The sequence below is a fragment of the Psittacula echo genome (genome assembly GCF_963264785.1).
Source record: "Psittacula echo genome assembly, chromosome: Z".
NCBI lineage: Eukaryota > Metazoa > Chordata > Aves > Psittaciformes > Psittacidae > Psittacula > Psittacula echo.
Genome location: NC_137742.1, coordinates 21,516,643 through 21,540,659, shown reverse-complemented (window position 1 = coordinate 21,540,659; position 24,017 = coordinate 21,516,643). Strand labels below are relative to the sequence as shown.

The 24,017-nt window shown below is 41.8% G+C and overlaps 1 protein-coding gene across 1 annotated transcript in view; it reads right to left on the bottom strand.

Annotated features, from left to right (window-relative positions):
* Positions 1-24,017, bottom strand: part of RAB3C (RAB3C, member RAS oncogene family) — a gene marked incomplete at both ends in the record, with an annotated part of 133,664 nt that overhangs the window by 10,642 nt on the left and 99,005 nt on the right. Inside the window, one exon of the mRNA XM_080637384.1 lies at positions 1,121-1,245. Coding sequence (XP_080493510.1) covers positions 1,121-1,245 — 125 coding nt within the window. The remainder of the gene's footprint in view (positions 1-1,120; positions 1,246-24,017) is intronic.

Genomic DNA, 24,017 nt, shown 5'->3' with positions numbered 1-24,017 from the left:
GGATCAGATCCAGCACAGGTAGTATACTATGAAATGGCACCATCTCTGTTTCCCATGCAGTTACTCTTACAACACCCTTTCCCCTAAGCTCCTATGTAAGAATAATGATGAGGAGATCGTGGTTATACTCATGTTCACCAGACTGAGCCTTTACAACAGCCAGTTTTAAAAACAGTAACAAACCTATGTCCAGTACAGCACAGAAATCAACTTCGAATGATGACAGGTTTGATTCGCACACCTGCTGAGAATGCTCTCCAGAGAGAGCAAGTTTGAAGGAAAAAACAGGTTAGTAGTAGTATTAAGACGATGCTCTGGAGATTTTCCATTACAGTTTGGCCAGTGTCACCTCATGAACTTTTTGTGGTATGAAAGAATACTGGTGCTGGGCAGAAACAGAAAGAACAGAGATGTTCACAGCTCCATAGTTTTCTGAGTGGACGTTTGCCTCCTAGGCAGAGACTTTATGAAACAGAGGTTCACATTATTTACACCTGTGTGAATGTGCAGTATTTGAACTGTTAGCGGTGGGAGCTGGATATTGGTGCCATTCTGGTTTGGATTATTGGTAATCATAACCCAAATGTTCTCAGCTTGCAAAGATGTGTAGGTCACACTCTCTCCTCTTTTTTTTTTTTTTTTTTTTTCTTTTGGAGGTTTTTTTTAGGGTTCCCCTCACTCAGATGCATCTGCCCATAGCTGTAACTATCTAAACATACTGTATATATACAGACACATGCCTAATCTTGCTGCTTATCACAAAGGCCATAATGTACGTCCTGTCTAAGGATCAGAACTAGTAATGTTTTATCAGACACATCTTTAGTCTAACCTGGCCTTTGAGCCAGCACTGGTCTTGTGGACACTTTTAGATGGCAGACATGTCACAGCTCTGGATAAGGTCATCCCTGGACACATGTCCATTATAATGATGTTACAGTATAAGTGGTATCAACAAGGATATTTCAGACCTCAGCCTGCAGAAACAAAAGGGAGGTGGTGTATGACTATTCCTTTACAGTGAATGTGTCACAAACATTTCATTACAAGTACCATAGCAATTAATGATGTTACTTTGTGATTTCTCACAAGTAATCATAAAGCTTTTGTAATTTCTTACCAAGTTGATCTGCTAAATGTTTGCCTCTTTCAGTGTAGATTACCCGTTCATCCTCCATGTCACATTTGTTACCAACCAAAATAACCTGGGCATTATCCCAAGAGTATGTTTTGATTTGAGTTGACCTTAAAAAAAAGAGAGAGAGAGAGAATGAAGCCAAAGCAAAGCAAATTCCCCTTAAATCTATTTCAAACAGAATAGTTGCAAGTCAAAAAAGACAATACTGATTTTGACATCCAGGGTAACATGATTTTGTTTATTTATGGATTTCAACTAAATTAAGGATTATCTGTCAGGAGTTATTATTTCAGGAATAATATAATCACAGGTTTTACTTTTGCATGTTAAAACAAAGCAGTTTTTCAATATTTTCTCCTGCCATCAACATTCTTCCTGTATTTTTAGAAAGAAGAGGTGACACATTCGCCCACACAATTAGAAGAATTTTCACATTTTAATGCAAACCTTATAATATAAAACAAGAGCTTTGAAACAAAATCAACAGCTTATTCATTTGCCATCTTTCACTTTTTAAAAATCAGAATCTAAGTTTATAATTGAAACTTCAAAACCATTCTGTCCTCCTTCTGTTGTTTCTCTCCAGCATGTTCTGATATAGATCTTCGGTCTATATGGATGACAGCAATGTTTACACTGTGCATTAAGCCATGGACATGGGCTGAGTTTGAACTTTGATTTACCACCCATTCAAATTATATAAGTGCTAAACATGACTACAGCTGAATTGGAGTATCTTAGGCCTTGAAACACCATGGCGCCTTCAGTAGTGGTGGTGAAACAGCTTACCGTATAAAGCTCTGTTAGAATCATAGAAGGGTTTGGGTTGGAAGGGACCTTAAAGATCATCCAGTTCCAACCTCCTGCCATAAGCACAGTAAAATACTGCTCTTCTGCAATTTGAATGAAATGCAGTTTCATAGGCAACTTGGGAGCACACTCAAGGCACTCCTCAGTTGCTGACTGCCACCTTTCTGCTGATACTCAGACCTGCTCTGCAGGAAGGAAAGTTCCATGTCCTGGCTCCAGGCTCAGCCAGGAGTGATGCTGCTGGCTACTACCAGAGAGCAGTACCTGCTCTAGAAGGTAACTCAGGTTGAAGCAAGCTTACTCTAAGCATTTACACTTTGTCTTGGACTTGTGACTATGTCTGGCTTTAAGCTCTGAGTCAACAGCTCAGTCAACCGCTTAATAACTGTAAGATACTAGTATCTCTTCTGTCCCCATATGATCAACTGAGAGAAAATTATGTAAAGCATCTCTCACTTCCCCCCTTTTTGAACAATACAGGGTGTTAGAAAAACTGCACCGAAATAGCAACTGATCTGCTAAACATTTAGGAGAGAGCACCCTCGAAGAAAATCCTGTTGTGTATCAGGGCCCTAGGTCTCTGTGAGAAAATATGAAATAGCTGCAAAAATCTGTCACCTGTTTTGCAAGCTAGTCTGTGTGGGTGCTAAGTTTACTAGTGATCCCTTCTTGAAACAGCCATTATCACTACATATTCAGATCCCTGTTTGCAAAACGCTCCATGCACAAAAAAATTAATGATGTTGAGAGACAGAAAATGGATCAAATTGCCTCAGCTGGCTTTGCTTACTGCCAGACCAGAGGGATGAACATGGGTAAAAACTGCTCCAGCTATCTTTGTAACCCTGTTTCCAGTGCCATTGCCCAATAGTGCCAGAGTCACACAGCAGGAGTCAAAGCACCTTTAAGCCATGTGTGATGGGTTTGCAGTGCCAGGCACAGGAATTTAAGGTGAAGGATCACACTGTCTTCAGGGTTGTTTTACTTCATCTGAATGAGGAAAAGGGAACTGAAGCAAGCCTCAGGCATTTAGTGCTACACATTGTTACCTTGAGCAATCCCTATCTGTCCTTTAAGAAATGAACACTGTGCTATTTTAAATATGGTTGATAGTAATTTGAGTAAGCCATCATAAGATAGTGTAACCAAAGCACCCTGTAGACTTAAATTTCACTAAAGATACAAGTGCTCAGAAAGAAAGGGCACCGTGCATTCATTTTGGCAGAAATGTTCTCTTGGAACCATGCTGAGCTCTTCTGGAATTTGTGGTTAAGCAAAAAAAGAATTATTACTGTGTTTTTTTTAACCAGAACTTCATTTGTCACCATAGCAACTTTGCAAATATGAGTAGCTCAAACGTCAGAGGATGTTAGTCCATTAAGGTCCCTAAAAGATCTTAGCTTTGAACAGTTATGAGTTGAGGATCAATTCATTCCTCTTATGGCAGGAGGAAATCGAAAATGTTTCAAAAGCAGAATACACAGGAAAAATATTAAGCTTTACAGAAGGAACTACGTGCGTACTCTGCAAAGGTGAAATATAAGAAATTGATGAAGGCATACAACCTGGAGAAATATCATCACACCAGTATAAAGAGAATTCATGCAGCCTTGTTTTTCAGACTCTTGCTCCAGATCCTTACATGAGTTTCTTTGCTCATGAATGTAATCCCTTTCATTTTACTACAGTGAGACATGACTTTTCATTCTATGAACTATGTGCATTCAAATGCTTCTCATTCCCAAAGCAACTTACTTTATTCTTAGAATTTTTTTATCTGGTTTCCTTATGTCTCATCTTCTAGTTATGAAGAATTTTTAAGCAACAAGAGATCTTGTCCTTGATTACAATTCCAAAGGCTTGCATTTTTCATATTGCAAAAATACAACTGACTATGAAAACCAGCCAAATGTATCCCCACCCAACCCCACATAAGTAGGAGCTTAGATTCAAAGAATTTACTAGGATTATCACTGTCATGTTTCCTTGTAGCCATACATTTCCATTAATGGCTTCTGTAGATTTTGATTCCCATAATTCTCCACAAAGACCAACACACAGGTAATTTAAAAAGGAGAAGTTGCTGTTTCCTGCATATATGACCTTTCAAATGACCGAGGCACCTGACTAATCCAAAACACAAACCATTGTCCTTGTAAAGAACTTTAGCTTCAGGAAGACTGAAGACATGAAAAGGGAAAACTAACGTTTGCAGTAAGCTAAATACAGCAGTTCTTGTTTAGTCTCAGTGATCTGGTGTATGTCAATAGTAATTTACCTTGTAAATCTTTCACATTCTAGTTGTATGGTAGGCAGACAATCTCCAACATGCTTGAATTTTTATAATGTATAGACACCAGAGGAGCAGATTAATGCAGAATTCAATGATCCATTATTTTCAGTGATCAATGTGAGACTTGTTCTCCACGTACTGGGATTCTGCCGTATTCCTTGTCAGTAAAGAGCATTTGCTGAGTGCTAACTAAACAGTTCTTTATTTTCCACTGCTGGTTTAAAGTACTGTAAAGTTACAAAGGTAAATCTCCAAAAGAGTTTTGGACTATTATGACAGAAGTCTGGAAAAGATAATATGGAGGATTTTTTACTTTGGTTGATGGAATGAAATACTATCTGAAAAAATTGCTCAAAACACAGTTTTGTGTTTTGAACGAAAAAATCCTTTGTTTGAATGAACCCTAAAGGAAAGGCAAAATTAAACACTTCACTCTGGCATATGTCTGGATGCACACTGCTTCAGTATTACCGTGCTACCTGGTTCTGCTCCTAGGAAACGCCTTGTAATACTTGTTAATTCACAAAATATTTTTCTGAAAATATTGCTTTTTAATTTAATAGGATATAATGAGATTTTGTATTGCTGCCACTTATAACACTGTCATTTACTGAAGAAGAGAATAAAACCAGTATTTCCTAGGCAAAGCTATCCACTGTTACTTCAACTCTCATGAGCACACAAGTTTCAAAGTGAATATTACAATGTTTAAATGGTGAACATATCATTATAAAGACCAAAGACACTACTATCACGCTCTAAACCCCTTCAAGTAAAAAAAGAAAATAAACGTCAATTCTGGTTACAACCAAGCATAGTGAAATGCATCTTCATGACAAAGAGGAAGCAGTAGGTAATGTTACAGCACATTATCTTTTGGGAAAAGATTAAGTACAAGCTTAAAGGGCTACATGTACAGGCTAGTCAGTCTCACTTTAATCCCTGAAAACGTGGTGGAATGGCTCATCCTAGAAGCCATCTCTAAGCACATGGAAGACAAGAAGATGACCAGGAGTAGTTAGTATAGATCATCAGAGGGAAATCATGCTTAACGAACCTGTTTGCCTTCTAAGATGGCTCAACTGGCTGGATAGATCAAGGGAGAGCAGTGGATGTTGCCTACCTGGACTTCAGCAAAGCTTTTGACACTGTTTCCCATGACATCCTCACAGGAAAGCTCAGAAAGCACTGGCTGGACAAGCGGATGGTGAGGTGGAGAACTGAATGAATGGCAGGTCTCAGAGGGTTGTGATCAGTGGCACAGAATCTAGTTGGAGACCTGTAACCACTGGTGGCCCCCAAGGGGGCAAGTGCAGGGTCCTGCACCTGGGCAGGAATAACCCCACGCACCAGTGCACGTTAAGGGTTGACCTGCTGGAAAGCAGCTCTGTGGAGAGAAACCTGGGGGTCCTGGTGGACAACAATTGTCTGTGAGCCAGCATATGTCCCTATGGCAGAAAAAGACAATGGTATCCTGGACTGCATTAGGAAGAGCATTGCCAGCATATCTGGAGAGGCGATCCTGCCTCTCAGCCCTGGGGAGGCCACACCTGGAGTACTGTGTCCAGGTCTGGACTCCCCAGTACAAGAGAGACATGGAGCTCCTGGAGCAAGTCCAGCAAAGGGCTACTAGAATGATTCAGGGAGCTGGGCCTGTTCAGCTCAGGGGAGATCTGATCAGTGTTGGCAAGTATCTGAAGGGAGGGTGTCAACAGGATGGAGCCAGACTCTTCTCAGTGGTACCAGGCGAAAGGATGAGAGGCAGTGGGCATAAACTAAAATACAGGTTGTTCCACCTGAACATGAGGAAGAACTTCATTACTGTGAGGATGACTGAGCATTGTAATAGAGTCCAGGGAGGCTGTGGAGCCGCCTTCCCTGGAAATATTCAAAAGCTGCCTGGACACAGCCCTGATCAATGTGCTCAAGGTGACCTTGTCTGAACAGGGAGGTTGGGCTAGATGACCTCTGGTGGTCCCTTCCAGCCTCAAACATTCTGTGATTCTGTGATCTATTCTCAGATATGATTGTTTGATACCTATAAAAAAATCAGTTTAATAAAGAAATTGGTTCTAGCAGGAAGACTGAATCCAACTAGGAAAGAACAAAACTTTCTACGAAGCAAGAGACTGACCTGCGTGCAGCAGTGTGACCCTGCACATGCGAACATGTAAAGCTTCAAATAATTGTCCAGGCAACAATGTCAGGGTGTCTGTGTGTGCTTGTGTGGGCAGCTTACAAGGAGCATTGCACTGCATAATGGACTAGGGTTCAAAAATATGCAGCCCCAGCTTGCTGAGGTAGCTGAGATGCTAGAAGCCAAAATACCTAGCACAGAACAATATAGGAGCAAGGGTGTGACATTACCATTGTGGAAACTAGACAGTTCACATTAAATTATGTGATAAAAGCTCAAAGGAGCTCAGAGACACAATGGCAGTGGAAGAGCCCAAATAAAATCCTGGCCCTGGCTGCTTCCAGATCTATCTCAGGAGCCATCAAACTGTCAAATGACCACATCCACAAGCCCAGAGGAGCACAGCGGCACAAAGGCAGATGACAACCCAAATTAAGGACTTAGAAGAAGGGACACCACATTGAGGCCCCTCACACGGCTGTCCCAGGAGAGCCCCAGCCCCACTGTCCAGGCATGAAACCCATCACCATGGGTCCACATTGGAGTCTTTAATGTTCAGATGCCAGCAACTGGGGAGAATGGGATTTAGGGGCAGCTACTGGGTAGACTGAGCGTATAAACCCAGCTGATGGAGGGACCCATGCTGCATGTGTCTACACAGATATATATTCTCAGTAATGGAACTCTATGGTGCTCTGCCAGGGAGGGGAGCAGGACAAGACTGTTGGCGTTGTCTGTGTTTGCGGGAGCACTCTCTGCGTCTGTGATGTGTGTGCCTCGCCATGTATATATGAATATATATGTATTGTATATGTGCATGTGTCCTGGGTTCAGCAGTAGCAGCCATTTTTCTCCTTCTTAGTAACTGCTGCAGTGCTGTGGTTTTGACTTTCAGCCTGGGAACAACGCTGATAACTCTGATGTTTTTAGTTCTTGCTCTCTAATGTTTACTCTGACCAAGGACTTTCTGAGTCTCATGCTCTGCCAGGGAGGAGGGGAAGCCGCGAAGAAGCAGAGACAGGACACCTGACCCAAACTAACCAAAGAGGTATTCCATACCACCGCACGTCATGCCAAGTATGTAAACTGTGGGCAGTTATCCAGAAGGGCTAGATCACTGCTTGGGTCGGGCTGGGTATCTGTTGGCAGGTGGTTAGCAGTTGTATTCTCTTCCCTTGTTATTTCCCTTATAATTATTATTATTGGTGATAGCAGTAGTGGTTTGTGTTATACCTTAGTTACTGGACTGTTCTTATCTCAACACATGGGAGTTACATTCTTTTGATTCTCCTCCCCATCCCTCCGGGAGCAGGGGGAGGAAGGCGGAGGAGTGAGCGAGCGGCTGCACAGTTGTGGGTTGTCCATTGGGCTTAAACCATGACAGTCCTTTTTGGCACCCAACGTGGGGCTCGAAAGGTTGAGATAACGACAGATCTAACCAGAGTGTGTCTAATCATATTTGTGATAAGCATTTATTGTTTTGGATTAATAGTCACTCATCACAATACTGATTTATTGGCTCTCAAAGTTGTTGCTCTTGATCTCACAGTTCCAGCATGTCGTACCTTACTTACAGCCGGTATTTGCTGTGTTAGTGTTTATTGGCTGCGGGGCTTGGCTAAGGTTCTTGTTTCACTGTACTTTATGGTAATGACTTGCGATACAATAGAGTTCGTGATCATGAAACTGATCTCGCTTGAGTTCCCAATGTGGTCACTACCCCTATACTTTGAGAGGTATATAATGGAAGTGTTCAGCAATTATACATCTTTTTTCCCCTCCTTGGGTGGTCAACCTGTGAAGAAGGCATTCCCTTACCCTTCCCAGCTCCCCCACCAGACTGTTTACAGTATCATTTGAGAGTTCTGAGGGTTTTGAATGGCCTTTGAGTACCCTTGAGACCTGCCTGCTGATTGTGATGGGGATCACCATGTTGGCACGCATACAGAGTGTGTTTTATTCATGACCATTTCGTCTGATCTCGCAAGTTAAGCAGAGCTGGGTTTGGGTCTTGTCTGGGGTTAGACAACGATATAGGAGGACCAAGAGAGATTTTCCCCGAGGCTGGACAGCCATTAGTGGCAGGGTGTGTGGGATAGTATGGGCAAGTATCTAGGCCAGTGGGCCCCTCCAGTGCTTTTGAACTTCACCACTGAACAAGTGCAAAATCCAGAAAAATTAGTAAAACACTTAAAGAAGGTGTGCTGTCATCCTGGTCATACCAGAGATGATAAATATATAGCAATGTGTTGGGGCTCGGCCTATGCTTAGAGAGCCCTGTTCAACACCGTTCAGCACCTTCAAAGGGAAAAAAATGTCTCTGGATCTGATGGCAAAGCAACAGACAATGCAGCTACTCCAACTCCAAGTACAGCAGCTACACCACCCCCAGCGACAAGTACAGCAGCTACTCAAACTCTGATCACAACAGACAGTGCAGCTACTCTCAGTTCCAAGCACAGCAGCTACACCAACCCCAGCGACAAGTACAGCAGCTACCTAAACCCCAACAAAAGATACTGCAGTCAAACCAACCACAGTGATAATCACTGCAGCTAAACCAGAAGACCAATTCGTGCCAGTATCGGTTGCCCCTGTATGCAAGGGGAAAAGCAAAAGAGACAAGAAAGATGAAGCAGCAAGATAAAGAAACAATGTGCTTACTACTCGGAACAGCATCTGATCAGGAGTTATTATTACATGAATCAGAGGAAGAAGAAGAAGAAGAGGTGACTTCTTGACCCTGGACCTCAACCAAGCAACAGAATATGCAAAAAGATTTTACCCGTCCACCAGGGGAGCACATCATCAGCTGGTTGCTCTGATGCTGGGACAATGGGGCCGATGGTCACGAACTAGGAGGTAGGGAAGCCAAGCAGCTGGGATCACTTGCTAGGGAAGGGGGAATTGCAAAAGAGAAACGGTCCCTCAGCCTTTGGAGGCGGCTCTTGGCAGCTGTGAAAGAAAGGTTTCCATACAAGGACAATGTTATGAGTCGTTCGGCCAAGTGGACTATGTTAGAGAAAGGCATCCAGTCTCTGAGGGAATCAGCCATTGTAGAGATGATATATCACAGGCCATATGCCAGGGATGCACCCACAGATCCAGATGAAGTCGAAGGTACACGACCCATGTGGTGGAAATTTACATGGAATGAACCGTCATCATATGCCCATTCATTGGCAGCAGTAACCTGGAATGACATATTACCACTAACAGTGGATGAAATGATTCATCAACTCTGAGAGTTTAAAGACAATCTCACCTTTTCCATCATTTCAGCTGTGGAAAAACTGTCCCAGGACTTCAAACAATTGAGAGACGATCTATCTGATCTATCCAGCTCCCCACATGTATCAACACACATCTCAGCTATTAACAAGAGGCGTCCTACTGCTTGAGAGAGAAGATATAGCAGGTATACGCCACAGGCCACCCTATGGTTTCACCTGCGGGATCATGGAGAAGACATGATGAAGTGGGATGGAAAACCTACCTCAGCTCTGGAGGAATGGGTGTGTGAATTGAAGAGGAGAACAAAGGTCAAGGATGATCATCCCATGAGAGCTGCGGCTTCAGTCTCTGGTGAGCAGGTTCCCAGATGGAGTGGAAGAGCTGATTTTACTCCAGCTCCTGTGATAAAGAAGAATGACCCCTGTCTACCAGATGTAAGTGACCAATATTGTGATGACTATTAGAGGGGCCCTGCCTCCAGCCAGGTGGAGGTAGGGGACAATCGGATTTACTGGACTGTGGATCAGATGGCCTGGTGCCTCAGTCCCACAGAAGGCTCTAGGAGATACCGGTGCACAGTGTACCCTGACGCCGTCAAGCTGTCAAGGGGTGGAACCCATCTATATTTCTGGAGTGACAGGAGGATCCCAAGAGTTGACTGTACTGGAGGCTAAAATCAGCCTGACTGGGAGGAAATGGCAAAAGCACCCCATTGTGACTGCTCCAGAGGCTCCATACATCCTTGGCATAGACTACCTCAGCAGAGGGTACTTCAAAGACCCAAAAGGGTACTGGTGGGCTTTTGGTATTGCTGCTTTGGAGACTGAGGAAATTGAGCAGCTGTCCACCTTGCCTGGTCTCTCAGAGGATCCCTCTGTTGTGGGGTTGCTGAAGGTCGAAGAGCAACAAGTGCCAATCGCGACCACAACAGTGCACCGGCGGCAGTATCGCACCAACCGGGACTCCCTGATTCCCATCCATAAACTGATCCATAGACTGGAGAGTCAAGGAGTGATCAGTGGGACCAACTCACCCTTTAATAGCCCCATATGGCCAGTGCAAAAGTCTAACAGAGAGTGGAGACCAGCACTAGACTATCGTGGCCTGAATGAAGTCACACCACCATTGAGTGCTGCTGTACAGGACATGCTAGAACTTCAGTATGAACTGGAGTCAAAGGCAGCCAAGTGGTATGCCATGATTGATATTGCCAATGCATTTTTCTCAATTCCTTTGGCAGCAGAGTGCAGGCCACAGTTTGCTTTTACTTGGAAGGGCATGCAGTTCACTTGGAACCGACTGCCCCAGGGTGGAAACACAGCCCTACCATCTGTCATGGACTGATCCAGACTGCACTGGAACACGGGCAAGCTGCAGAACACCTGCAATACATCAATGACATTGTCGTGTGGGGTGATACAGGGGAAGAATTTTTTGAGAAAGGGAGGAAAATACTCCAAATCCTGCTAAAAGCCTCTTTTGGCTGAAGTACAAATATGGGGAGGCCTGGCAGATTGATTATATTACTCTTCCACCAACCCATCAAGTCAAGTGCCATGTGCTTACCATGGTGGAAGCAACCACCGGATGGCTGGAAACATACGCTGTGCCCCACGCCGCTGCCCAAAACACTATCCTGGGCCTTGAGAAAGAGATTTTGTGGTGACACAGCACCCCAGAGAGAATTGAGTCAGACAATGGGACTCACTTCCGGAACAACCTTATAGACATTTGGGCCAAAGAGCATGGCATTGAGTGGGTATATCACATCCCCTACCATGCACCAGCCTCTGGGAAAACTGAACAGTACAATGGGCTGTTAAAAACTACACTGAGGGCAATGCGTGGTGGGACTTTGAAACATTGGGATACACATTTACCAAAAAGCCACCTGGCTGGTCAACACCAGAGGATCTGCCAACAGGGCAGGCCCAGCCCAGTCAGAACTTTTACATACTGTAGAAGGGGACAAAGTTCAAGTGGTGCACATAAAGAATTTGCTGGGGAAGTGTCCTGGGTTCAGCAGTAGCAGTCAGTTTTTCTCCTTCTTAGTAGCTGTTGCAGCACTGTGTTTTTGACTTTTGGCCTGGGAATGGAGCTGATAACAGCGATGTTTAGACTGACCAAGGACTTTGTGAGTCTCATGCTCTGCCAGGGAGGAGGAGAAGCCGGGAGGAAGCAGGGACAGGACACCTGACCCAAACTAGCCAAAGAGGTATTCCATACCACAGCACGTCATGCCCAGGATGTAGAACTGAGAGTTCCCAGAAGGGCTGGATCACTGCAGGGTGGGGGTGAGGTATCGGTTGGTGAGCGGTTGTATTCTCTTGCTTGTTATTTCCTTTATCATTATTATTATTGGTGGTAGCAGTAGTGATTTGTGTTATACCTTAGTTATTAAACTGTTCTTATCTCAACCCATGGGAGCTGCATTCTTTTGATTCTCCTCCCCGTCCTTCCAGAAGCGGAGGGAAGAAAGGTGGGGGGGGAAGTGGACTTCATGGCTCTGATTTACGGTCTGGGCTTAAACCACGACAGGAAGACAGTCTGGGTTATTCCTGCTTCGGGTAAAGGCAAACCCACTTGTGGGATTGCTTTTGCTCAGGGACCCGGATATACTTGGTGGGTAATGCGAGAAGATGGGGAAGTCTGATGTGTACCTCAAGGGGATTTGATTTTAGGGGAAAACAGCCAATGAACTCAACTGTATGCTGTTGCCTGCTATGTAGCACTTTTATAGTCCACCAACCAGATGCCTTCAGGTCATGAGCGACTGGCCCTGACTTCCCTCCGACCATCATCCCAACAAAGAATGAACTTTAATGAAACCAGACGAGTTCTGCAGTGTCATCAGCAGGCAACGATCCAACACTGCACACAGCCTCTACTGCTCTGAAAGACTGTTACAAGAGATGGAGCCCGACATCATGGACCGGATGAACTCAGCAGCTTCATAGGGATTGGTCCATGCACTAAGGAATGATATCTCTCTCTGTGTCTCTGTGGACGTATATATACCTATATGAGACAAGAGTGATGGTATATTGAAAAATGTGGGATCTGAGCATGATGTGAATGGTATAGAGTAAGGGGTGGATACTGTTCTGGGTTCAGCAGTAGCAGCCATTTTTCTCCTTCTTAGTAACTGCTGCAGTGCTGTGGTTTTGACTTTCAGCCTGGGAACAACGCTGATAACTCTGATGTTTTTAGTTCTTGCTCTCTAATGTTTACTCTGACCAAGGACTTTCTGAGTCTCATGCTCTGCCAGGGAGGAGGGGAAGCCGCGAAGAAGCAGAGACAGGACACCTGACCCAAACTAACCAAAAGGGTATTCCATACCACAGCACGTCATGCCAAGTATGTAAACTGTGGGCAGTTATCCAGAAGGGCTAGATCACTGCTTGGGTCAGGCTGGATATCTGCTGGCAGGCGGTGAGCAGTTGTATTCTCTTCCCTTGTTATTTCCCTTATAATTATTATTATTGGTGATAGCAGTAGTGGTTTGTGTTATACCTTAGTTACTGGACTGTTCTTATCTCAACACATGGGAGTTACATTCTTTTGATTCTCCTCCCCATCCCTCCGGGAGCAGGGGGAGGAAGGCGGAGGAGTGAGCAAGAGGCTGCATGGTTGTGGATTGTCAGCTGGGCTTAAACCACAACAGCATCTTGCGTGCACATGCCTACTGGGAATACATCTTTAGCCTTTCCGTGCTGGTTGGAGGCATGGCATGCCTTGCCTCTCTCTAGCTGTCAGATCCCGCATGATATATTTTCCCCTAAGGGTTCAGACTTAATTCAGCTACACACAGTAACACCATGTTGTACCCTGGAGAAACTGCAACAGAAGCCAAACCTGCACCTTGCTATACTCAATATGTTTCAGGTTGAACTCACTTGTTGGTGTACCTTAGGGCTCACTCTGAATACATCTCCAGAGGATCACTTTCTTACTGACTCATATATGTCCAGAACAAACATTAATCTAACCTGGAATTATCTCTAGTATATTCTCACCCACAGACAGCAAGGATAGCAAACAGATAAATTCTATAGAGATTTGCCCATATAGTAAACATATCAGGAATATGAACTTTTAGAGACAGCTGCAATCTACACACCACTGTTTGGACCTAGAGCCCTCTAAGGATGCCTGTCATCCCTAGAAGTACAAAGCTCTAGTGTCAGAGAGCTCTTTAGATGAATTATGTAGTAAGTCAAATGCACTGACAGCAGAGAAGCACCCTAATGAAAACACTCCTGAGTACAATGTTTATTTCACCAAGTTCAGGAACATGCTGTACTGCTGATGTTCTGGTTTCAGAAAGGAGTACACAATTAACTGGAGTGCATCATGGAATCAATCATAGAAACACTAGGTTAGAAAAGACCTTTGAGATCACCAAGTCCAACTGTAACCGTTATCACCTTACCAGAAAAACAGAAAAAACCAACAAAGCAAAAATGAAACCCAAACCAACCCAAAACCAAATTAACAAAATCTCTACGAAAACCTTTTATTTATTTATCTTTTTATTTTTTTTACGTTACTGTTGAGTTCACTGTTTGATCATAGAATCATAGAATAGTTAGTGTTGGAAAGGACCTTACGATCATCTAGTTCCAACTCCCCTGCCATAGGCAGGGACACCCCACACTAAACCATGTCACCCAAGGCTTCGTCCAACCTGGCCTTGAACACCGCCAGGGATGGAGCATTCACAACCTCCCTGGGCAGCCCATTCCATTGCCTCACCACCCTCACAGCAAAGAATTTCTTCCTTAGATCCAATCTAAACTTCCCTTGTTTAAGTTTGAACCCTTGAGATTGTCATATCCTTGTCTACAGCATGATGCCTCCAAAGCCCATTAGCTGATCAGAGGTCACAGTATAGTGATAGGACCTGGGGTGGACTCCTTTCTAAAACTTTCTCCGTTTATTTAAGTAACTGGTGAGGGTGTCAAGAAAAGAGCTGAATTTGGACGTATGTCCAAAAGCATTCAGTTGAACTTCCTCCCTTTATTTGCAAGTGAGCGTGCCAAATGCACTTCTGAGCAGGAAGGCTGGCTTTCCAGCATTTTCAAGAGACATAATTTTCCTCCTGTAATTGAGGGTATCTTTCCTCCCTTGCCCCAGTCACCATCTTATGATATGGGAAAGTATGGCAAAGCCCTCTCCACCACCTGACACAGACTGGGGTGGCAAGGGAAAGCTTGCTATTGCTGTCTTTTTAGGGGATGGGATTGTGTCAGGAGCCCGCTCCTACCCTCCCTGTTTGTTATGAGCTCTGGCACTCTCCCCATTAAAGCCATCTTTTCCACAGAGTGAGTCTGAGGTCTCCTTCATCCTACCATACTTGTGTGCATACCATATCTTCCATTTGTTTCCCCATGTCCTCCTATATGTCTTTTAAACTCTTATTATTCCCAGCAATCATGATAGGTTATTTGCCTTATGAATGTCCATCTAGTTTTTCCATCTCCTGTCCCTATCCCACTTTTCTTGGGGATATGATGGAGATGGGGCCCATATAGGATTATTCTATACAGCACATTAAATGATTGCAATGCTCAATCTTGATGGCCATTTGGAAGCTGGCTTTGTATCAGCTGCTCTGCACTGTTCACTGCTCAGACCCTGCTGCAGGGAGGGGCAGCGAGAGTGGTTGCTTCAGGCTTTCCATCTGTTCTCCAATAAATAATCCACTGTTAGTGGGAGACGAGCCATCCAAAATGTATGAACCTACCAACCAAAAAACCCATCTCAACTTTTTGACTGGGATTTTGAAGACAGTGCTGGGGTTAAAAACACAAAGCACTCTGAGCAAAACCAAGGCAGAAGAGCCCTGGAGTACTTGAATAATAAACTTTTTGTGGCCATGGTTACTGGCATAGCAGGAATATACTAGAAATAATTAGTGATAACATCAATAATAATAAAAATCAGATTTTAAAATTTGCCAGATATTTGTTGAAGTGGTGAGCAGCTGGGGGCATACAAAGCCCCGAGAAACACAGCTTTGAGAAATAGCTCAGGATCTTTACTCCCTTTCTGATGAGGAAGATCTGGATATTTGCAGATTTTAAACTCAAACTATTTTTATTCATTTCATCATTCTGGCACACTCCAGCTGAGGGCCATAAAAGCTCAGCGATTGTGGCTAATACAAATTCTTTTACCTCTTGCATTCATGAAGCCCTTTATAATTATTGAAGCAATTAGTGAAGACCAAGAAAAGCAATCAATAAAGGAAATTATCAAAACAGAAAGCTGAGGTAGATGAATTTGTGACAATAGGGAAACTGTACTTCAGTCCTTCTCATTGAAAGAAGGACTAAAATCCAGGGGGTGTCCTAGCCTCTCCACTTCTATTCAGAATAGGTGATATGTACTGAGTTTGTGATGCATGTTTTCAATGACAGCACCAGCACCTGTTCACTGAAAGTCAGGTTTTTTTTGACATATGATAAGAGAACAGACTAAGATAACCTAGCAACACAGAAGTGTCGAACGTGGACAGAGAGAGACAAAGAAGAGGAAAAATTAACACAATAAATTTCTTCCATCTTTAGTATCACAAAGCAGAAAGGGAAAGGATCTGGGGAGAAGGGGATGCAATAGCAAAAATGGGATATACCAACCCCTCCATTCTTGCAATAGGCTGTGATATATGAATATTGGCCAGTACTGACTGTATTTGATGTGTCAGTTATTGTTCATACAATATTATGTTTTCTGTCTGGATTAAAGGGCAAATGAATTGGAAAATGCCTTATGATTGTGAAATAAGCTGATATTGAAGAAACCAGAAAAATACGAATGACTCACCACTTCCTTCTGCCAGGCTTTATCTTCCTTGTGCAGAGCAAAAGAGTGCACACCATGCAATGAAAGGCTACACCTTTAACCTTCCCTTGGAGGAATATAAATCAGTGATGCAGAAGCTGCATGACTAGTGTGACACTAACAGATTTCTGGTTCATTTTCAGCCAGAAGGCTAGTCAAAATGCATATTACCTAGTGCATCACAGTCTTTCATTGTTCTGGTAGGAACTGTGCATACTTTAAGGAAAATAAATTTAGCTTTGTCAGTGAATAAAAAACAAAAGCTACCTTAACAGAAGATTCTGATACAAGTTTCTGAGGCCATCTATTCTGAGTACATCTATTACTATGTATCTCACTGATAGTCCATTACCATAATTGTAATCAGGAAGTATACGCTTGCTCAATAATATTCACTCTGGGTCTGCATTTAACACAATGCAGTAAAACCTGAACATGGCATTGATAGTGTGTAATTGTGTGGTACCAAAGATGCGACGCAGGCATTACAGAGATTCGTCAATGAGAATTTTCTTTCTAATCAACCATTTCTATCTCTTCTTACCTTACAAAAACAAGTATGCAGTTCTTTGCATACTTCTGTGTCCAAAGAATCCTCTGCTAAGTAATTTATTGAATGACACTCAATGTATAATATACAAATATTTCAATAGTTCATGAATTAGATTTGGTGTTATTTCTGTACAGTGTTGTTTCAAATACGAGTACAAAGTGTCTGTTGTCAGAAGATTAGTTTCTGACATTAAAGTACAAATCTACTTGATAATGGTATACGGTATCAAATCAATATATAGTGGGCAAAAGATAATAATGTTCAAACTGTCATTCTTATGTATGTTCTTTCACTTGGAGTTACAGTGAAGGACCAGAAACCTGCAGGGCACACTTAATTTGTATTAATCACATTTCAGATGTCATTAATTTTTGCATCTTTGGCACAATCTCTGCATCTCACTTTCTTCCTTTCTGTCAAATACACATTCAAACTACTTTCCAGTATCAATGTGGCAGAAGCCCAACTATGCACTTATTACATTTAAATAAATAAATAAATTAATAAAACTGTGCTCAGAGTTAGTATTATACTCCATATCCCTTCTCCACAGTAACTCCTGTGCCTGAGCCCTGATGGCCATCTCTTCAGAAGAAAAGCCCATCAGTTGAGGTGTTTTCTTGTATGGGCACAGCCAGCACACCACAACTGGCACTTAAACACCTAGCAGTAAGTCAAAGAACAGCCCTAGCCAGAGTAAGGTCCTCACACACAGTATGTCACCATGCTATTGCACATCCTGGAGGCTTTTTTGTCATGGGAGGCAGATGACTTGTACGGAAGATTCTGACCTACTGCTCAGCAAGGCAGACTTTGCATGAAGGTGTGCAGAATTAAAAAAAGAAAGTAAATTCCATGTAAAAGTCAACCATATTTCATTACTTTTCTGACATGTCATACATACTTCTTTTCCAAGGTTTTAGTTTAGAGAAGTTGAGTAGATGTTTACACAGACAGTGGAGAAGAAGCAACAAACAACAAGCTAGATACTGAAGGCAGAGAGACCTTCCAACCTACTTCTTTGTATCTTGTGTCATGATATATATATATATATACACATTTCAGTATTTAATTCTTATTCACAGGAGTACAAAATCTTCGCCTGCAACAAGGTTTACTTATGAACAGACCAAGTAACATAACACATTTTTCACAGAGGGACACAGTAACGACACATGTTAATGAAGAATTTTTATGTCATGTATAATGCCGCAAGCAGTGTCATACTGTGGGAAGTGATTTAGCAACTCACCACACAGACAAAAGGCGGTACATTTTAATTTTCTCCCTGCTGAGAAACCACCATTAAATTATCATCCTTCAAAGTTAATACTACACAGGCACAGTGCACAAAATTATCAAAAAATAGGGTTTGAAAGGAAGTGGAAAAAAGTATTTACAGGAAAATAATATTAACAGAAACAATAGAAGGCAACACACAGTCTGCACTTGAACATCTTCTGACTATTGCTTCCAAATGAATGATCCTATTTATCACCAATTTATGCTTATTGCACTGACTGTCATTGGAACTCCGAGTAATGATCCTAATCAATATAGCTGATCCTAACGCTGGTTATCTGAAAAACGTAGCTGTGAAGTAAGGGAGTACTGAAGTCATTTACTAAAGCAACAAGCAACAACAGCATCTGTTTGAGCATGTTGCACGTTTAAGTAAATGAGAAATTTGTTGTCACTTAAAAAATTTTTTTCTTTCCATTTTGTATTCATATATATATATATGCATACAGATTTATATAAGGAAACAGATACAGACACATATGTACATGTCCTCACCTTCGCTATTTTTCTTTCTCACAGTGATGTGCTTTTAGGTAAGCAAGCAATACCAATGCTGAATAAGTTCTTTTGGTCCTACATGCTCATATCTAACATTTTGCTCTTCACCGGACCAGCAACACTCCCTTAACCCTGGACTGCACTACACTTACTGCTGAAGAGCCTCTTATGCACTTCTGGGTCGTCTATTAGCCTGTTGCTTTCAGCCCCAAAATGCACCTGCACAGCAATGGCATTTTAGAAGTAGCAAAGCTTTTACAATTGCAGTCAAGTTATTCTGGTTTGTAGTAATGTTGATAGTTTTGTAGCTATAATTCATCTGGATCACACAGTTATTTAGTTTTCCTTTTTCTCTTTTAAATAGCAAATCCAGATTCATATTTGCAATATATACAGCAAGTATCTGGTAACAGGATGTCTCTATTTTAGAGAACTTCTTTCTAAACAATTCTCTGGAATTCTGGATTGTTCCTGACTTTTTCCTGTCATATCTCATTATGAAATTCATTGCCTATTTGTGGCTGCTAATCCCTTTCTGCCTTTTTCGCCAGGAATGTCTTCCAAGTTTCTCTCACTTCCCAAATTCACTGGTTTGGATTTTATTTCCTCTATCATTTTAGCTTTCATTTTTTCAAGTTTAAATCAATTCTGCTATTGCTTCTCTTTTGTCTGATCTTGTTAGACCATTTTGGGTTATTTTTCTCATCTTTCACAAACAACTCAGTCCCATATACACACATATTGTGTTCTGAAATGCCTGTGTTCATGTTTTAATGAAGGGACTAAACCAATCAGACCTAATTTTAATCACCAAAAAAGCTTACTAGGTCATTGAAGCCACCTGTGATAAATTATCATGAACTGTCCTTGTTAAGGATTTATCCAGCTTGCAAGCCATGTGTTGGGGCTATCATGTGAGATATTTTACTTCTTGTTGGTAAGATAGCGTTGTTTTAGTAAAACATCAAGGATATGTTACTTCTGTAACAGTAAATTTTAAACCAGAACTGGCATAAATCCTATCAGTATCTTGTAATCTCCTGGAAGCAAAGCAAAGGAAACATTCAGAGCTATACTTGAGCCCCAGGCACAGAAATGTGATTCCACCATTGTGTCCTTGCACCAGTATCCCTTTGGAGGTAATGTCCTATGTGGCTGTGCACTTGCAAGTACAAGAGATTTGAGGTCTGAAATTGTGAGTGAAGGTATGTGTGGCATAGTTTTCATGTGAACAGTTGAACTTCCTTTTTTTCATAGATGCCTGAAACTGGACTGACAAAATGGCAACTACCTTAATCTCACTGTTTACTGATACTGTTTAAACAGATCAGCATGAGTTGTACAATTGTAACTTCTTGTTTCATTTTGTTTTGTTTCGTTGAGGCACTGAAGGTAAGCTGTGAACTAGCCTGTCCGTGCTTTGCTTTTGGGATACTGCTGATCGAAATTCATTTTGTGAGAGCTGCCAGGAGCTAAAGACAACCGTAAAAACCATTTCAGTGTCTACATCCTGCCTGGCACAGGGGGGCAGGATTGCCTTGCTGACTCACCCTGCAAGTACATAAACTGCAGGTTTCCACTGACTCGGAGAGGATGACAGGAGGCCTTAGACTATAGATTCTATTTCTAGGATTAAAACTAAAGTAAGATAAAGGGTATAAAATACGAAAAGCTGAGTATTTGTTCAGAATGTCAGTAGTGCTGCTACCTGATTCACAAATAAAAAAGGCTGTGTTTATATATACATATATATATTTTGCCTCTCAAGTCCTAGCTGTTATATACTTGAATTTGTTTTTTATCACAAGCTTAAACCAAAAGTAGAGTGCTTGTCCCTGACCCCAGAAGCCAGATTTAAAAGAAAATCCTGAGTATGATGACAATTTATGCAGGCATGAATATAACTTTTATTAAAAATATTGGAGATTAGATTTAAAACTTCCTAACAGTTCTGAAAACTGAACACAGTGGCATTTCAATATGATACAGACTAACCTCTCCTAGAGCTCCTGTTAAACTTTTATAAGCTGAAGTCCATCTCATTCTGCCTGTGAGCACTTTAAAGCATACTACTTAAACCCTGTTAGCTAACACATTTTTAAGATTACAGCTTCTTTCCAGTAATAAAGAAGTGCTTAATATTGTCTTATTGACACTTCATCACTAATTTCAGCAGGTAGATAAACTGTCTCCTCCTCTTGGAGGACATAACTTTGTTCATAAAACAAGTGCTTGGGTAGACAATAATCTTTGGATGGAAAGCTTGTAAAGGCAAGCATCACAAAATCAAAAATTCATTAGTGAAATTGTTCTGCATCCCCAGAGCATGGATCCAGATTCATATTTGCCATATATACGGCAAGTATCTGGAAACAGGATGTCCCTATTTTAGGAAACTTTGTATTAAATTCTCTGGAATTCTGGATTGTAGAATGTAGAGTGAAATAATGTATTGGAAAATCAAAGAATAAAACATTTCCTATGCACTGTTCCAGAAATGAAGGCCTCCCATTGCAAACAAGTATGAATGAATGAGCTGGATAGCAGGTCTTTATAAGGCATGGAGTAGAGAAAATGACTGCACTTTACTAGAAAGTGTTTCCAGTGTGAACATAACTATATTAACAAAGTGGTATTTTGCCCTGTAATGTAATAAACTATCATGCACTGCCAATTTTGATTCTATAGCAAATCAAAATAAAGCAGTAAAACTTTTGACCATATAACCACATCCCTATTAAAGTTTCCTCTTGGCAGAGCTAGAAGACTCAGAACTCTTCACAGCTCTGACAAAGATGGGCTGGCAGAGCTCTTTTTCAGTGCAATTCATCTGGTCTATTCTAAACAACTACTTTAGAATGAGATGAGTAAAGAGTGAAAAGTGTCTATTTCTTGCTATCGACTAGAAGGAATCCTCATGCATTTCATTTGGATATAGACGCCTGCAGTATATCAGCTGAACTTATTCTGAGGGGTCTCACCCACAGCTTTGGATGTTGTCAAGGTCTCCAGGGTTACAGAACTCACTAGTAGACTGAGATTTGTCTGTCAGTATCAGATGCAGATTCCCCATACACCTCTAGTTTTGCAGGTATAAACTAAAAAAAAAAGATTTCTGTGGAGCTGTAACACTCAGGAGAAAATTTAGCTAGTGAGAAAATTTAGCTAGTGAACTTATGTAAGCTTTGCTGTTATGGAATAATTCTAACAAGGCTGATCCCTTAAGGCATGTTTGCTACTTGTAATTCAAGAAGGAAAAACACAGGGCTTGGCTTGTGGCAGACTCTGAGGACACCTCTGTGTGCATTGCAGAACTACAGAAGGGTTACAGTCTGGGGCAAGATGGCACCATCTCCTGCCATTCAGCTTCCTTTCCTCCTTTCATTTATAGTCTTCGCTGTCTGATTTCTTTCTCAGAAGGAGCAGAGGACCTCTTTCATCTCTCTTCTTTCATCTGGGCTGTGAACAGCGCATTATTCCGCTCTTACTCTTTCCTGTTGTTTCAGTCTAAACCAAGCATTCCCAAGGGAAGTGGTAAAAAAACACCTCATGGATGGACATGAAGAATTCTGAGGAGGTCTAGGCACATTTCCTAGGCTGAGCAGATGAGAAATGCCAATGTAACGCTACTTGATCATGTGGAAAGCCTATGAATATAATCCTGACCCTGGACCAAGCTGTAGGACTGTCTTTGCCTTTTCCTCATCATTAGAGATGTGCAAAAATACCAGTCTGGAGACGGAAGGACAGCAGGTGCAGGGACCTATATTTCCCACAGATCAGGGGCTGATAGGGATTCTTGACTTAAATAAAAAAATGGGATTCTGTGGATCACTTACAATCAGTAAGAATTCCGTGTGAGAATCCTAAATGCTTCAGTGATTAGCTCTGTATGTACCATCTAACTATGTCCAGAATGAGCTGTAAAATAAGCACTAAACACACCTAAATGTAATCACATCTATTCAAGAAGGCGGCAAATTCTGTCTTTTTTCTTTTTTGCAAGCCCACAAACCAACCAAACTGCCACAAAACAGATCAGGGTTGGGGGTGAGGAGGTAGAGAGAAAAGAAGAAGAAACAGAACATACTGAAGTAAACAAACCTCATTTCTTCCATTGAGTTTAGATCAGCTATATCAAGCCTGCAAGCACTACTCAATAGGCAGTACTTCACTCACTATTTCTAAAGCTTCAATTCACTATGCAGAATCTCAGCATTCATTATTTTCTCAAAAATGTAAAACTTCATCATGTTAAAACTCCTGACAATGTAAGGCAAAAGGAATGCTACTTCTTGTATGCACAGTGAACCAGAAGCACAAGTGTTATTAACAGTCTTACTGCTGCTAGAGATAGCTCAGAAAGGCCTATTCAAAAGTCCATGGGGAGGAGAATTTCTCATCTGACCATTCGTCTGTGAATGGCACTTATGTTGGACTATAAGTGTATTTGGAAAATAACCATGTTTTCATCAGCAGAACAAGAAAGACTAAAAGGAAGGAGTAATGTATCTGAAAAGCCTCATAATACTAACCACCAGGTCCCACAACAGAGAGGACATTATTGTCTTCATCTAGAAAAATTCTTGGGTTTCACTGAATCTAAATTCTGCATAGCAACATTTTAAAGTGAGGTCTCTATTGCTCACAGCTGAATTGAAGGTTACAGCAAAGCTGGCTTCACCTATACATGTCTTTGTCAGCATCTGACGGGACTAGAGCAAGAAATCAGTGGATATAAAAACTACACCTCAGAAACTTCAGATAGCCCTCATTGCCGCCTTTGCCACGTGGGCTGCTCTGAGCTCATCTAACCCTATAGGTTATATATATATATATAGATAGATAGATAGATATGTTACCTATATACCTATAGGTATGAAGGCTGCTGGTCAAAGTTACAAAAGGAATTTAAGGGTTAGTTCCCAGCCCTGCCAAGTTTTAGTGCGGTCTGAGTGTATATTCTTCTTTGCAAGATTTGCCCAAGACAGCTAAATGGCCATCTCAATATTGCTATCTAACATGAAGAATTTATCAATAGCTCTTCTCACTGACAAGAGGTGTTCTCTGTAAGCAGGGTTTTTGTACTGTGGATTGTGAACTTGCAGATTGGGGAACTGCCAGTAGGACCTAGCAATTGGTAAGAGAAGGTCAATGGTGCTCTAGTAACAGGGAAAAAAAAAGAAGAAAAAGAAGAAGAAATTTC